The sequence below is a fragment of the Physeter macrocephalus genome, chromosome 4, assembly GCF_002837175.3.
Source record: "Physeter macrocephalus isolate SW-GA chromosome 4, ASM283717v5, whole genome shotgun sequence".
NCBI lineage: Eukaryota > Metazoa > Chordata > Mammalia > Artiodactyla > Physeteridae > Physeter > Physeter macrocephalus.
The window spans coordinates 25,897,461-25,912,374 of record NC_041217.1 but is presented as its reverse complement, the minus strand read 5'-3'; the positions used below and the strand labels follow the sequence as shown (position 1 = coordinate 25,912,374).

The 14,914-nt window shown below is 43.2% G+C and overlaps 1 protein-coding gene across 1 annotated transcript in view; it reads left to right on the top strand.

The window, feature by feature from the left end:
* Positions 1–3,487: 3,487 nt before the first annotated feature.
* LOC102981084 (regulator of G-protein signaling protein-like) overlaps positions 3,488–14,914 on the top strand; it is a 32,536-nt gene continuing 21,109 nt past the window's right edge. Inside the window, 6 exon segments of the mRNA XM_024130643.1 lie at positions 3,488–3,500; positions 4,901–4,991; positions 7,201–7,288; positions 8,573–8,702; positions 10,194–10,298; positions 11,311–11,472. Coding sequence (XP_023986411.1) covers positions 3,488–3,500; positions 4,901–4,991; positions 7,201–7,288; positions 8,573–8,702; positions 10,194–10,298; positions 11,311–11,472 — 589 coding nt within the window.

Genomic DNA, 14,914 nt, shown 5'->3' with positions numbered 1-14,914 from the left:
TTTTATTGTATAAAAAACAACATGCACAAAATAGCACACATTTTTTTAAAGTACAATATATTTGCATGTGTGTCTTGATGTTTCATGTGTTCCAATTTGAGTTTGTAGCCTATGATGTTTCTTCAATCATCAATTACCTCATTCATTAATCAATGTAACATACACACATGCACACATCTTAAGACAATTCAGGGCGAAGCTTTGAATAATTTAATAATCACATTTTATTCCTTAGATTATCACTTCCTTTGGAAAAGAGAGATTATAACCTGGGCAAAGGAAATTCTTTTAGTTCTCTTCCTAGAAGAGTGTCCTGTACAGCACTGGTATATACCCACATTGCTTAAGACACTATGCTTTTAGAGTTGTCTTCAATGAAGCTATGTGAAACCAGCCTCTCCTCCTAATCACTGCCCCACTATCTTCCCCGCAGCTCAAAGAGGCTGACTACTGGAGCTATTAGCAACCAAATGGAGTGTTGTCACCCCAATAATAGCAAGGACTAAAAGCCAAAAACACTAGCTAGAGGTTTGAATTACATGATGGTTAGATCCCTGATCTTTCAAGACCTTCTAGTTCCCAAAGTGAAAGGGTCCCAGATGTCTCCCGAACTTGTGTGATGATAAGAATCACCTGGGGTGCTTGCTAAACACATACATTACCAGGTCCCTGCTCTGACAACTCCAGCTTAGAAGAGCCTGGGTGAGGCTCAAGGGTTTTGTATATTTTACAAGTGCCCCAGATGATTATTATTATATATATAAATATATTTATATATAATAATATATATATTGTTATTTAAAATATATTGTTATTTTAAAAAATTATACCTAAGTTCACGTCTCAGCTCTACCACTTACCAGTTGTGTGTTGGAGCAGATCTAGTGTGCAATGATTTCCCAAAGCTCTGGGCATCTCCGTTACTCCAGTGCACACTTACCCTGGCAATGGCAGCAGATCTCTTTGGCAAAAGTTAGGAAGAAACTCCCAGGAAATACTTGCAAAAATACCGCAAGGTTCCTCCTAAGGGGCAAAATGTTTTCTTTTCATTTAAGAGCTTTTGGTCTGACTCAGGACTGATAATTGGATGAGGGGCCTGGAATGCTACATGACGGCTCATTTTTGGTTCATATTCATTTTAATTCATTCCCTCAAATATTTATTGAGCACTTCCACGTGACAGAAACTGCTCTAGATGTTTGGGATGCATCATTTAAAAGAAGAGTACAAAATTCCTGCCACCATGTAGTTTATGTTCTCAAGTAGAATCTTAGTGAGCTGCCACACATTTTTTCCAAGGGACCCTATGATCAATAGCCATCACAAAGAATCTGTGGGTTGGATCATTCTGATAACCATACACTATAGCTGCTATTATGATATCCACATATACTTTGTCTTTGGTGGTTAGCACCATCTCCCATTGCAATCAAAGGTAATTTTCAACTACAGCATCTTCTTTTAGCCTTTGTGGACACCTCCACTGTGCCACTACTGCTGGCACCACCGATGAGCCTTTGCTGTAATAAGCACCACCATGCATAATCTCTCATTGCCCCTGAGCTATTTCCTTTTTCTTTTAAAAATTATTATAATTATTATTGTTTACTGGAGTATAACTGCTTTGAGTCACCCCTTCAAGATGAAGAGCCCTGGATGGAGGATCTGACTGCTGAGTCTAGGACAGGTGCCCGTGTCCTTGCGGCCAGGACAGGAGAGGGACCGTCCAGCCCCTCTGGCAGGAGACAGTCCCTCCAAGACTCTCACTGTTTTCCACCCCAAATAAGAAGGATGGTCAGAGACTGAGTGACCAAAACAAAGCTACACAAAACCCTAATAAATGCACTTGCCCCTGACCCACTCAGTGTTCAGGATCCTCTTTGGACCAATTTACAGGTATCCTAGGACAGTGTAAGGAGGGATCTAAATGTGGCAAATCAGACCCAAACTCGGGACTAACCAAAATCATTTGCCTCTCCTTCAAGTGAACAAGAACTTAGTCTTCAAACCCATTTGAAGGCAATACAAAATGAGTAACAAAAGTTAATTTCCACATTAAAATCTTCTGAACACTTGTCTTACAACAAGCTGTTCTCTGTGAGTAAACTCATGCTGAGTTCCAGATTTCCAACTTGCAACAAATGTTTTAGACCTTGCTAGAAATTACTTCTGCCTCCTTTCTCATCGGTTATTATTGTTCTTCATCTCGAAGACTCTTTCTATGTGGATAAAAAGTGTTCTGCTCTTTTCTTTGAGCTACTCATGATCCCAGAAGTAGGCCTGGCCCAGTTTACAATAGAAAGCCATTATACCATCCTGAGAAAAATTATAATGAAAGAATTATAACTTCTTTCCCATATTGCCTCTTGCTTGCCTCTATTTTTCTGGAGTGATTGGTCTAGATGAATGAGGGATTGATCAGGATTAGAACATTTCTGGTCAAAATCGGTCACAGAAAATCTGCAGTTCTTTTGTATGTATGATTTGATGAAAATATTAAATGACTTTGTCTCAGTCTTATGGTAAAATTCTCAGCTATATGGGGTACCTTTTTCTAAGTAGCTCCTTTCCATATAGATATTGTTTATGTCTTCCTTTATAACATCTGTGGGAAAGAAAGTCTAATTAAACATATAAAGATACACACAAGAAGTGGCAGGAGAAATTATATAGAAAAATACATCATCGTGAGAAAGTCCAAGAGTTATTTCTAAGCCCATTAAAACATGTTTTTCATGTGAAAGGGAGGTTTGATTTACTGGCACATTTGAAATAACATGGGCTCTTGAATCAAATAGGCAGAGTCCAATCTCAGTGTTGCACTTATTATCTTTCATTGAAAAGGAGGTGATGATAATCCCTATTTTGCATGGCTGAGAATTGAATGAGAATCAAGTATAAACACCTAGTCTAATTCTTCCTCATGGAAGGCATTCAGCTAATGTTTATTCAATCTTTTTTTCAAAGCCAATGGATAGTAACCCACAGCCAACCAGAGGAAACTATCTAGGAAGGAAGAGAAGGGGTGGAAAACAGCATGGATATTAGGTTGAAGTTTCCAGCTTCTCTGACAGCAAGTCATTAAACATTCACTGTGTACCTGTTAAATTTTTAGCAGGATATTGGATCCAAAAGACACATGAGAAATGAATGAACAGATTCCTACTCCCTCGAAGCATAAAATCAAGTTAAAAAGACAGAATTAAACTCAGGATCTAGAATTAGACAACAATTATAAAGAAACTGTCGAACCACACCAAATAGTATGGACTAAAGCCCTAAGTATGGGAAAAGTCTGTATGGTTAAGGGAATCCAGAAGATCAGGTAGCATAAAGACTTATTTTCAGAGTGAGGTCTCTACCAGAGGTATAGAATCTGGAACCCCTAGGAGAAGGTGTCATTGTGCATTCATAAGGAGCAGGGTTCTGTTGACTGGGGGCTAATTCTGCTCCTAATCAATCACAATGGCAGGAAGAGCAAGGCAGCATGAGCAATGCTGGTGAGTCTCTGAGAGGGATGTCTCTGCAGCCTTGAGCTCCCCAAATAAGGCAAACCACTCACCTTCATGGTCGTTAACAGGAATGAGTCATTCAGGGACACCACATGTAGATTTTAGGTTATTCATACCAGTTGTTTTTCTTCTCTTTTCTCCCCTTAACCCACCTTATTCCACCACATCTTTTAGGATCAGATAGAGTCCCATTCATAAGACAACTAAGGCAACTAGGCGGGATAACTAAGAGGGAAGAATTAAAATGCATATTGGGCCATTGTGTGTCATACCGCCTAGAGGGAGAAGGCTAGCATGAGGTTTGGGGTTATCCAACAATTTCTTTGTTACCACATCAGTATCACTATTGTGTGGAACGAATGTTGAAAGCCTGCTCAGATTATAATGAAGTTTGAAGGCAAAACAGGTGAGAATGGAAAAACAAGAATGGAGAAATAGGACAGGGAAGTGGAGGATATGGAGAGCCTTGTTCCTATATCCCGTGAAGACTGTATTGTTAATACCAACAATACAGTTGTTAATACCCACCAACAGTGCAAGAGGGTTCCCTTTTCTCCACACCCCCTCCAGCATTTTTAAAAAAATAAACTTCTTACCAGATCAAAACTATTTCAATTTGAGCAAATAAATATGAAGTAGAAAATCCTCTAAAATCTCCAGGAGTTCCAATTATTGATATAATGAAATCCTAAATCCCCAGCCTCCTTGATCGCCTTTGCCTGTACACACTTATCTTTTATCACACCCTTTGCTGGTACCCAGTGCTGCAGTGATGGCCGCTCTACCCGTGCAAAGAACACCTGGCATTCTCCCACCTCTACGCTTCTCCTTGGCTGTGTTCTTAGTTTCCATACTTTCACCCACCAAACTCTTAACCATTTTTCAGATCTCTAGTTAAATCCTGCTCTGCTTAAGGAGTTCCGAGGTCCTCCCAATAGGAACTTATTTCTCCCTGTCTCTGTGCCCCTTGGCACTTTGCAACTTTCTTGTGTTATATGTGTGTATCTCCCCCACTGGATTGTGAAGTTGTGAATTCCTCCAGGAGAAGGACCATGGATTATTCATTCTGATCTACTCCCTTCACCCAGTATTTGGCAGATAGCAATTGCTGAGTTGTTAACTGGAACCAAATTTATATATCTTCTCAATATATGCAACTAAAACAAACCTCAAATATATAAATATCCTTAAACCCAAACCTACACTAATCCTGCTTCTTTTTTGGTTTAAATATTTGGTTACATCTGAATGCTGGTGCCTTATAAATAGTTGCTCATCACAGTGCCCCTTTTTCCATGGATGCTACCTGTTAAAAGGTGAAATTTCACAAAACTAGGAAAAAACACTATAATTCCACAAACACCTATTGGGTGGTCACTTTGTGCTAGACACTGAGCTTAGTCCTGGGGACACAGATATTAATGATACCATCTGTGTCTTCAAGGAATTCCAGTCTAATGTGAGAGACCAATATTTAAGGTGAGTGTGCAAAAGGTTGTGGGTGACATGATTGAAGTCTCTAGGAGGTAGTGGGGTACATTGGAGGAAGAGGCCACTCCTACCTGGAAGAGTCAGAAAGGTGCCACTGAAGAGGTCACACAAACCAAGCCTGGAAAGAAGACTAGGTGTTTGACAATTGGCTGGGGACGAAGATGGGGAGGGAAGGGTGGATAAACAAGCAAGAGGAAAAGACTGGGAGGTTGAGTATCAGGAGAAGCAGAGGCCTTAGGGACAGAACAGAGTAAGTAAAGGCACCATGGAATACAGTCCTATGGCACCTTGGGGGAAACTCTAAGTAACTCAGTAAGGCTGAAGAAAAAGTTGTGAGAGGCAGACATAGCAAGAAATGAGGCTGCACAGCCAGGCCTCCGAGAGTAGGCAGGCCGAGCTTAGGAGTTTGGACATTATTCTGAGCGTAAGAGGAAATCATCAGAGGTTTAGGTAAAGGAGTGACATGATCAGACTTTCATCTAGGAAAATTATTTATGCAGAAGTCTGGCCATGGATAGAGCTGTCAGGGGGCCTCAGTGGAGACAGGGAAACTAGTCAGGAGATTGTTTCAAGAGTCTAGGTGAGAGGTGATGAGAGTCTAAAGGCAAAATGATGAAGAGGATGGATAAATAGGAGAGATTTTTCACAAGGCGAAATGCAGGACCTATCACTTTGAATGTCAGACAGAGGTGGTAACAAGAAGAGAGGGATCAGGGTAGCAGGCTTGGGCGTCTGGGTGGATGGTGGTGGCAGCGACATGGTAAAAAAGGGAAGGAGGAAAAGGCCTCGAAGAGCAGGTATTTCAGGGTGATCCTCATTCATACTCTAGCATCTGCCACTGTCTTAATGAAAGGTTTCAGAAGTAACCTTAAGGCATTTTAGCTAATCAGTTTGTCAACTTAATTATGCAGCCCACAATAATGTTATAGAAATGGCGAATGTAATGTGGGAAGTAGAATCCTGAGAATGTGCTGCCATTTAGGTCGCTGTGGTCTATTTAGGAAGAAAGTGGTATTTCATGTTGAATGCTGCTGTCAATTTACAAATTTCTACCATTTAATTTCCCTAATCACCCTGTAAGGTCAACATCACTCCCTCCTTACAGATGGGTCTCAGAAGTTAAATGACTTGCCTAAGATCACTTGGCAAATCTGGGGCAGTACCAGAGCTGACCACGTCCTGTGGCTCCAGGCCCGGCGTGTTTTTCACATCAGCCTCCTGCCCTCAATGGCACAAATGTCACATGGTGAAAATGCTCCCATGCGCTACTCACACAAAATCTCACGATTTCACAGTCCCACCGCACATCCCATAAAGGTAACTTCACACGCCAGGCAGGGCGTGTCTTGTCCAACACTAAGTGCAGAGCAGAGAGGGGTCACTAAGGATTGAGTCTCCTTCATAGACCGATATTTGTGAAGTGCAGGCAACACCATCACGTTCCATCGATACAGCCAAGGACAAAGGGAAGAGAAGGAGGGTGCCGCAGACTGACAGAAGTTTGGGGCTGCCAGTCTCGGGGAGATGGTCAGAATGATGTGATGTGCTAAGAGTTCACTTTAGCCGGTCTAGTTTGTCACAAATACTTTGGGGGCACTTTGAGACATTTTGATGCCTTCGGTGTGATGGCTAAGCATAGCTACCTGTAAACATAGAAGCCCTTTCACATTAATCTCAAAGCTGCCTAAGTCACAGACCCTTCTCTCTGACAAAAGAGGACAGGAGCCTAGAATTTTCTATCAATTTTGGACACTCTTAATGCCCCCCTAAGTAATTTGTACCTTTAATCCTCACATCCTCTGTTCTCTCTACTTTCTCCAGTTAAAGAATTTAGGCAAATCCAAAGGTATTTCTCTTTAGGAAAAGGCTTTAAGCCTTTGCTCTAACTTTCTAAGTCCTGTAGAAATGAATAATACAATACACAAAATAAATACCTTTTAATGTCATGAGCTTTGGCCTTTGCACACAGGCAAGATAACTCCCAGGTCGGGGCAGGATGGAGCCAAAAGATAAATGAATCTTGCAATTTAATCTTTCTTGGTTGTTTTGCACAAAGCAAGTTGATTCAGTGCAAAAAAGTTAAGAATTAATGTCCCTTGAAATAGGAAAGCAATGGAAACTCTCTTCACCTGTGGCTGCAGATGGACTGTGACATTTTCATGAAGAGAAACTCTAGACCCCTTTGGCCGTTTCTTAGCTTTCTTTTGCATGTCTTTTGTCAGACACCATTTTACACTCTTGAAAATTCACAGTGGAGCTTGTGGCCAGAAATACCCCATGACTTGGTGAGTATGATTCTTGAATGGTATATGGTTTGGGATGGGGGAAGAGGCAGCTGAATTTGATGTGTGGATTGGGAGAGGGGGAGGGACAGGAGCTCCTGAGGGTGACTATGGAAGGAACTATAAAGCAGGTAAGTAGGACAAACAGCATCAAGCCAGGTAGACATTTCTGCTTTTTGCATTTTTACCACTTCGGCAAGTAACTGCTGGTGAGTTCTTTCCTCTATATTTTAGTCCATGGTTAGCAAAAGGGAATACCCTCTCGTGTCCACTGTGGTCGTTTGGTAGTAGATACTTGGAGGACTGTGTTGAGAAGTACTCTGAGGCCACACCTAAGCCAGAAAGAGTCTGGGAATTGATTTGTGATGCTTGCCATGGGTGTGGGAGAAGCAGTGCATCCCATGGGCCACATAGCAATTATTTGCATTGTAAGGTGTACCTCAAATCAAGATGACACTCGACAGTTCCTAGTTACTACTTGACCATGAGGCATATCTTTCTCCCAATCTTTTTTTCTCTTTATATGTTTTTTCCTTGTCCTTGTCCACTGTCTTTCTCTTCTCCTTTTCCCCCCTTCCTGTTCTCCTTTTCCACTCTGTAGACCTTGGACTCATCAATGGCTTCCTCATGCCCTACCTGTGACATGTGGCATCAGAAAGATCACTCAGCCATTCTCACAGCAAGGTTTTATTATTCTCTGGGATCTGGAGAGCTGAGAAAGACACTCCACTCGATTCTTATATTTGGTTTTCTTACGAGAACCCCAAGACTTAAAATTTTATTTTATTTCCTTTCTCTGGTAGTTAGATCCTTCAGGGATCTGTCCTGTATTCTAAATGATGTTATGTGTGATTGTTTGTGTGTTTTTGTACACGTTGTGCTGGTGATATGGGTTGGGAGCTTGTGAGAAATTATAAGTGTGCTGACAAAGAAGCAAGTTGAGTAGAGTTATGACTTGACACAACAGACCAAAATCTCTCCTGCTTCTCTTCTCTCAAGAAAAACTTAGATTTTTTTTTTTTTACTTTGACCTTTTCTTAAACAACCTCACCCAGGAATAAGAAAGATTTTTCTGATGAAAACACAAGCCTTTCCTTTCCTACCAATCTGTCCTTTGAGAACCTCAACCCCATTCTCCGCTTCCCATAGATACTATTTTTAATCAACACACCTCTCCTCGGGGCCAAATACTACACGCATGAGGTTACATATTGCCCTTGCTAAGCTGCATTTCTTATCAATTCAGTTCCATTTCTCTTTTCTGTTCCTTGTTTGTTTGGACTCTAGATTGCAAAGTACAAAGGATTATTGACCTGGTTGGAAAAATACTGGTTACCTTTCTTCTGTAAAACCAACTTGTGTTTCCATTACATTCTCTGTCAGGAGTTCATCAGTTTCGTTAAGTCCCCAGAAGGAGGTAAGCACGCGGGTGTGTGGGGGGAGAAACCTGGGCAGCTAGGTTGCACAGCATCCTGTGCCTGTCAGTCCTACAGTAAGGTACAAATATGGGCTGCCTTCATAGACTTAGATGTACGGTTGGCTCAGGCTGTGTTGTGGTGAAATCTTAGGCTGCAAAATCGGTACCAAGAGCAACAAGCAGGAGTCTGATGGGCTGGGCTGTTTGCCTCGCCGCAGCCAGAAATGAGAGAGTTAATGCTGACCAAATTGCATACAATATGTTCAGAATCAAATGTAGCACACCACCTTCATTGTTATCACCTGGCCTAAGCCACCATCATTTCTCACCTGGCCATTGAAATCATCTCTGAATCAGTCTCCTCACTGCTGCTCTTGTTCTCCTGCTCCCAGCAGCCAGGGTGGGCTTTTTAAAACTTCCGTTAGTTCATGTCACTCCTCTGCTTGCTGACCCTCCCCCCCCAACCCCACCGATGGCTCGCATCTCGGTGTGAAATCCAGCGCCCCTAAAATGCCTTTCCAGGTCCTAGAGAACTGGCGCCATTGCCTTTCTGACCTCATCTCCTGCTTCCCTCTTGCTCACTCCATTCCAGCCAGATTGGCCTCCCTGCAGTTCCTCAGACATAGTGGACACATTCCCATTTCAAGGCTTTGCACTGGCTGTTCCCTCTGCCTGGAATGCGCCTCCTCCATATATTCACATGGATCTCCCTTCACCTCAAGTCTCTGTGCAGTTCTCACCTCCTCATTGAAGGCTACCCTGATGGCCCAATGCCCACTCATCCAACCCCTGCCCTAGCTCTCCCTACATCCTCCTTTCCTTTTTCATTTTTTCCTGTCATGCTTATAACTTTCATTCTCACTAGAGAATGTATTTATTATGCTTATTGTTTATTGTCTGTCTCCACTGCTAGAGTATAAGCTCCTTGAGGGTGGGGATTTTTGTTCTGTTTGTGGATATATTCCAAACACCTAGAATGGTACTCGGCACTTAGTAGGCATGTAATAAATATTTGTTGAAAGAATGAGTGAATAAGATTTCCATCTAGGGTTGATTTGACAACTTGATTCTCAGCTCAACTAGCCAAAGGAAAAAGGAAACCAGGGAACGTTAAGATTCCGGAGATCCCACTGAGTAAAATGTTGTAACAAATCGCCCATTATACTCACCTCCCTCCTTCAATATATTGATATGTATTGGGAACATCGCTGTCACGTGGGGACCATGGAAGGCAAGGGGCCTTCGTTGGAGGGTAACTTTGATCTGTGGATTGTACACATACTTCTATGTCCATCCCATGTCACTTGATGAATGTCACTAGAGGGTCTGGTGCCTAACTTCAAAAGCACTGCATAATCAGGGCCCAACTCATCTCATCAGTCACCATTTTTCCTCACTCACACTGAGCTAATGGGGCTCTGGCTATGTGCACTGAGAGAAGGACCAGGGGAAGAGCTCATTTCAGTTTCTCACCATGGACTTTCCTGATAGCCAACATGATGAGATGGAAAAAGGCAGACCAGTGGCTACTCCAGAAATGCATTGGCAGGGTCAGAGGGAAGTGGCGCTTCTGTACCTACCTCAAGGGCAGTGCAGGTGGGTTCTTGGGGTTGTTCCTGGGGCCTTTGCAAGTTTTTAACAGCTTCTAGAATACCCCAGAGCACCACTAACATTTCTGTATGTCTACAGTGAATATAAAAAATATAATGCAGTTTGGGTAAAAGCCTTTGAAAACTGGGGTCCATCATGCAGGTTAGGGCAAAAGCAATCAGAGTCCGTTTCATTCATTCATTCATTTAACAATGTTTACTGAGCACCACTGTATGGCAGCCACTGTGCTTGCAGGTGGGGATATAAAGGTGAACAAGAGCCATAAAGTCCCTGCTTCCCAAAGCTGCCATGACAGTGGGGAGACAGAGAAGGAACAAGTCCATAAATAAATACCTGTAGCAAAAGTGTTGGGATGTCCTGCTTTCTGTTCTATTGGGTCCAGTAGTTGATGAGTCTAGGAGGCTGGCAGTGAGCAATGGCTGACATTCCAGTTCAGCATCATTAAATTTCATGGAGGAACAATTCCTAGTTTAAAGGTGAAATTCTGGATCTCCAGGGATCAGGCAGGGAAGAACTAGACCGACTGTCTTACAGTTTGTCACTCAGACTTCAGCCCTGGCAAAGCTGTGAAACAAGGAATGTAGTCTTCGGCACCTTTTGGCTCCAGGGTCCTTCTGCAGCCTGCTCTGGGTCATGATCTAGGAAATGTTCCTTTACCCCGATCTTTATTTTTTGGACAAAACCTAAATGTCTAATGATTTATTCTCAGAGTCGCGTGGTTTTCCCTAAACTGACAGTTTTTCTAACAACCAAAAAAAACTCATGAAAGACTCCTATCCGTTAAGTCCTTTTTACTGTGCCTCCCATCAGCTCCTTCATTAGGACGTTTCTGGAGGTGATACCTTAAGCCAAAGGAGTGGCTGAAGGTGATGTTGGAGGCACTAGAGCAAGCTGGTGGTTGGGGGTCGGGGGGATCAGAGGCCACATGCAGATGAAGCCGCTGAGGGGCAAGATTGGGGTGCAGCTCAGCGCCTATCCTATCCTGTCCGACCCGTAGGTGAAGAGCTGGTGGATTTCTGGATTCTTGCTGAGAAGATCCTGAGCATAGATGTGATGGACATGGAAGTGAGAGACTACTACCTGCCCCTCCTCTTCATGCTGAAGGCCACCCATCTGCTGGAAAGCTTGCGGATGGTGACTCTCTGCAACATGAACATCAGTAAGAATTATAAAGCATATCTGAAGTGAAATCCCTGGGAGATATAAGAAAAAAATCAATCCAGTGTGTGATACTCCTCAGCCTCTTGCCTTGCAGACTGCTACCCTCTCCATCAGGGATATCAATGGGAACCCCAACCCCAAACAGGGAAGGGCTTAAGCTCTCTCAAGTTGTCCTGAAGCTGGTACGTGCCTGTTCCTGAGATAGTACTTGTCAGTGAAGGATGGCTGGCTAGAATGAAGGGGAATTGGGACAGTGTAATTGAATAGCTCTTGCACTTCTAAGCCTGCATGGCATGTTTTGTTTTTGTTGTTGTTTTGTTTTATTTTTCAATTGGGATTCTTGAGAACAAACTACAGTCCACAGGCCAAATGCAGTACATGTGGCCTATGAGCTAAGAGTGTTTTTGTATTTTTAAAGGCTTAAAGAAGAAGAAGACTGTGCAACAGAGACTATATATGGCTCACAAACATAAAATACTTACTACTGGCTCTTTACAGAAAAAAGTTTGCCAACCCCTTTTCTAGAACATCAGATTCATTCAAATGTATTTATTTATTAACTGAGAAGGTGTTCCTAACCCAAATACAAATGTGTTCCAGAAGATTCGCTGTTTGGGCTTAGTCACACTCCTCTTTATTCATATGGATAACTGAGAATTGATGACATTAAAATCAGGGCTAGTTGGGAGTTTTTCAATTTGTCCAGTCCAAACTCTTTCCTTCCGTCAGATCTAACTTTGAGAAATCCCATTCAAGATACATGTTTCCTGTTCTTGAACATGTTTTCATGTACCTCTTGCTTTCCTTTACAATAACTTTCAGTAGTCTAAAAAGTAACTTGAGGAATCCCACAAAATGGTTATTTCTCTGGGGAAGAAGGAAGGTAATCAGAGTAAGGGGTCACTGTGTGTTGAACAATCCCTAAAAACATGTTCACTATATATCTGACCTGTCTACACCCCAGGATTGCGTGAGGAATGAATGAAAGGCTCTACACAAAAACATTTGGAAAAATTCAAAAACCTCACCATCCCACATCATTTTCATCCTGTATCTTTCTTTCCAGAGGCCCTTCTGAACCTTTCTATCTGGCATCCCAACCAGTCAACCACAAGGAGGGAGATCCTGAGCCACATGTAAAAAGTGGCTCTGTTCAAACTCCAGAGCTATTGGCTCCCACATTTTTACACCCACGCTAAGACGATCATGGCCAAGGAGGAATCGTGCCAGGCTCTGATGCAGGAATACGAGACTCGCTTGTACAGTATCCGCTACACCCACGTAGGAGGGCTACCCCTGAGTATGAGCATCAAGAAGGGCCACCACCCCCAGAAACGGTACTCGAGCAGGAAGGCCAAGGGGAAGATGTGGCAGTTGATAGACCATGGTTCTTGGTCTCTGGAAGTGGATATCAATCCAGATACCAACACTTTGCTCCCCCAGGAGCTGTTTCCTCAAGGCAAGTTGGTTATACAAATGCCTTCCCCAAAAGAGACCTCTTCAAAGGAGAGAATCCTCAGTTCTCAGGAAAAGGATATTCTCTGTGCCAAGAAGTCCAACGTGAAGAAGAAAGCCAAGAGCCACCTCCACATGGAGGGCCTCATTGAGACATCATTCTCTACCCACCTGAGGACTCTCACCCCCGTCATCAATTACTCCCCTCACATGACAATTAAGAAGGCCGTGAAGCAAAACCTCTCCTTGGGGTACACCCACTGGGCCTTGTGTGCTGATGCCTATATGCAGGGAGTCCCTTTCGGAACCACCTGAAGAAGCAAAATTTGAAAGTGGAGGTCCAGCTCCTGGACCTCTGGCAGGACCTGCACCATTTCCTAAGTGTCCTGATGAGTAACAGGCCCCTGGATTCCCAGAGCCCAGAAGGAGATCTGCAAGGTAGGCCAGGCCTCACAGAAATGGGTTGGCATCTGGAAGATTAGGTCAAGGCTGACCAAAAATCCTATCTGGTCATCTATCCTGGCCATCTTAATGATATAACTACCCACACAACCCTTTACATATTGAAGAGTTGGTTGATCACTTACGAGCAAGTTATATAAATTCCCAAGAAGCAGCCAAAACTCCAAAGTAGGATGGAGGCAGAGGAGTGGTCTTCTATTCCCCCTTATATGGACTCTCCCAAAACTGTGAACCTTGGACTGTTCTATTGAGGGAAGTTTTAAGAACTCTGTCCTAAACCTCATGTACTGAAATACAGGGTCTCCGCTTCCTAGACTAGCCATCACGGAAATGGCCAAGTGGGAGGGTTTATTCTTATCCCCAAACATTAGATAAAAGCATGGGACTATCCTGGAGACTCATAGGACACTTACGAGCAAGTTATATAAATTCCCAAGAAGCAGCCAAAACTCCAAAGTAGGATGGAGGCAGAGGAGTGGTCTTCTATTCCCCCTTATACGGAGTCTCCCAAAACTGTGAAACTTGGACTGTTCTATTGAGGGAAGTTTTAAGAACTCTGTTCTAAACCTCATGTACTGAAATACAGGGTCTCCGTTTCCTAGACTAGCCATCACGAAAATGGCCAAGTGGGAGGGTTTATTCTTATCCCCAAACTATGGGACTATCCTGGAGACTCACAGGAAGTAATAGTTTGATGATTGTAAGTCAAGATCTTGGCAGAAAACAAATGGTGGAGCCAAATTGTGTAACAGATGAGAGGTTAATAAAAAGGCACTACTTACAAAGGAGGGTAGGGCAACCACAGTGGATACCCCTTGCAATACCCAAGGGCCAGTAAGGGTGGGCCACCTTCATCACTCTTAGGCCTGAAGAGTGGAAGAGAGGGATCAGTTACCAGAACCAGGAGATAAAGAGCTGTGTAGAGTGGAGCACTTGGCAGGAGCTGTGATTGTCAGTAGAGGGACGTCTGGAAGGATCGGGGGGAATAGGTATTCCAAGCTCACTCTCCACATTTTGTTTCCCTTTTCCTACCAGCTCCAGATATATCCATGAGAGGTCAAGAGAGTGTGTTAATGTGTCCATACAGGTTAATTTCCCCAGGCACAAGCAGGGTGAAGAAGGGTAGAGAGTGGATCTGGAGGGCAATGGCTATAAACAAAAAGCTATTTGGTGCATTATAACATATTTATCTGATAAGCACACTCATCACCTCCTTTGGGCTTCTTAGCACCTCCAAGCAGCAGACAGGGTAGTATTATTGACACTACTGTACAACTGAGGATGATGAGACTTAGAGAGGGTGTGTGGATTATCCCAAAGGCATGCAGCAGACTAGCACAGGAATCAGGGTTAGAACTCAGGAGTCCTTGGCTCTAAATCCAGAACAATTTCTAATGCACCTTAATTATCCAGGGTTGCACATCTGGGCAGTGCAGGGATGAGATTAGTCCAGTGGGTCCACAGCCAAAGCTGTTTGCACAGTTCTCGAGTAGTAGAAGCTCCAGAGCAGTCCTCCCTCCCCT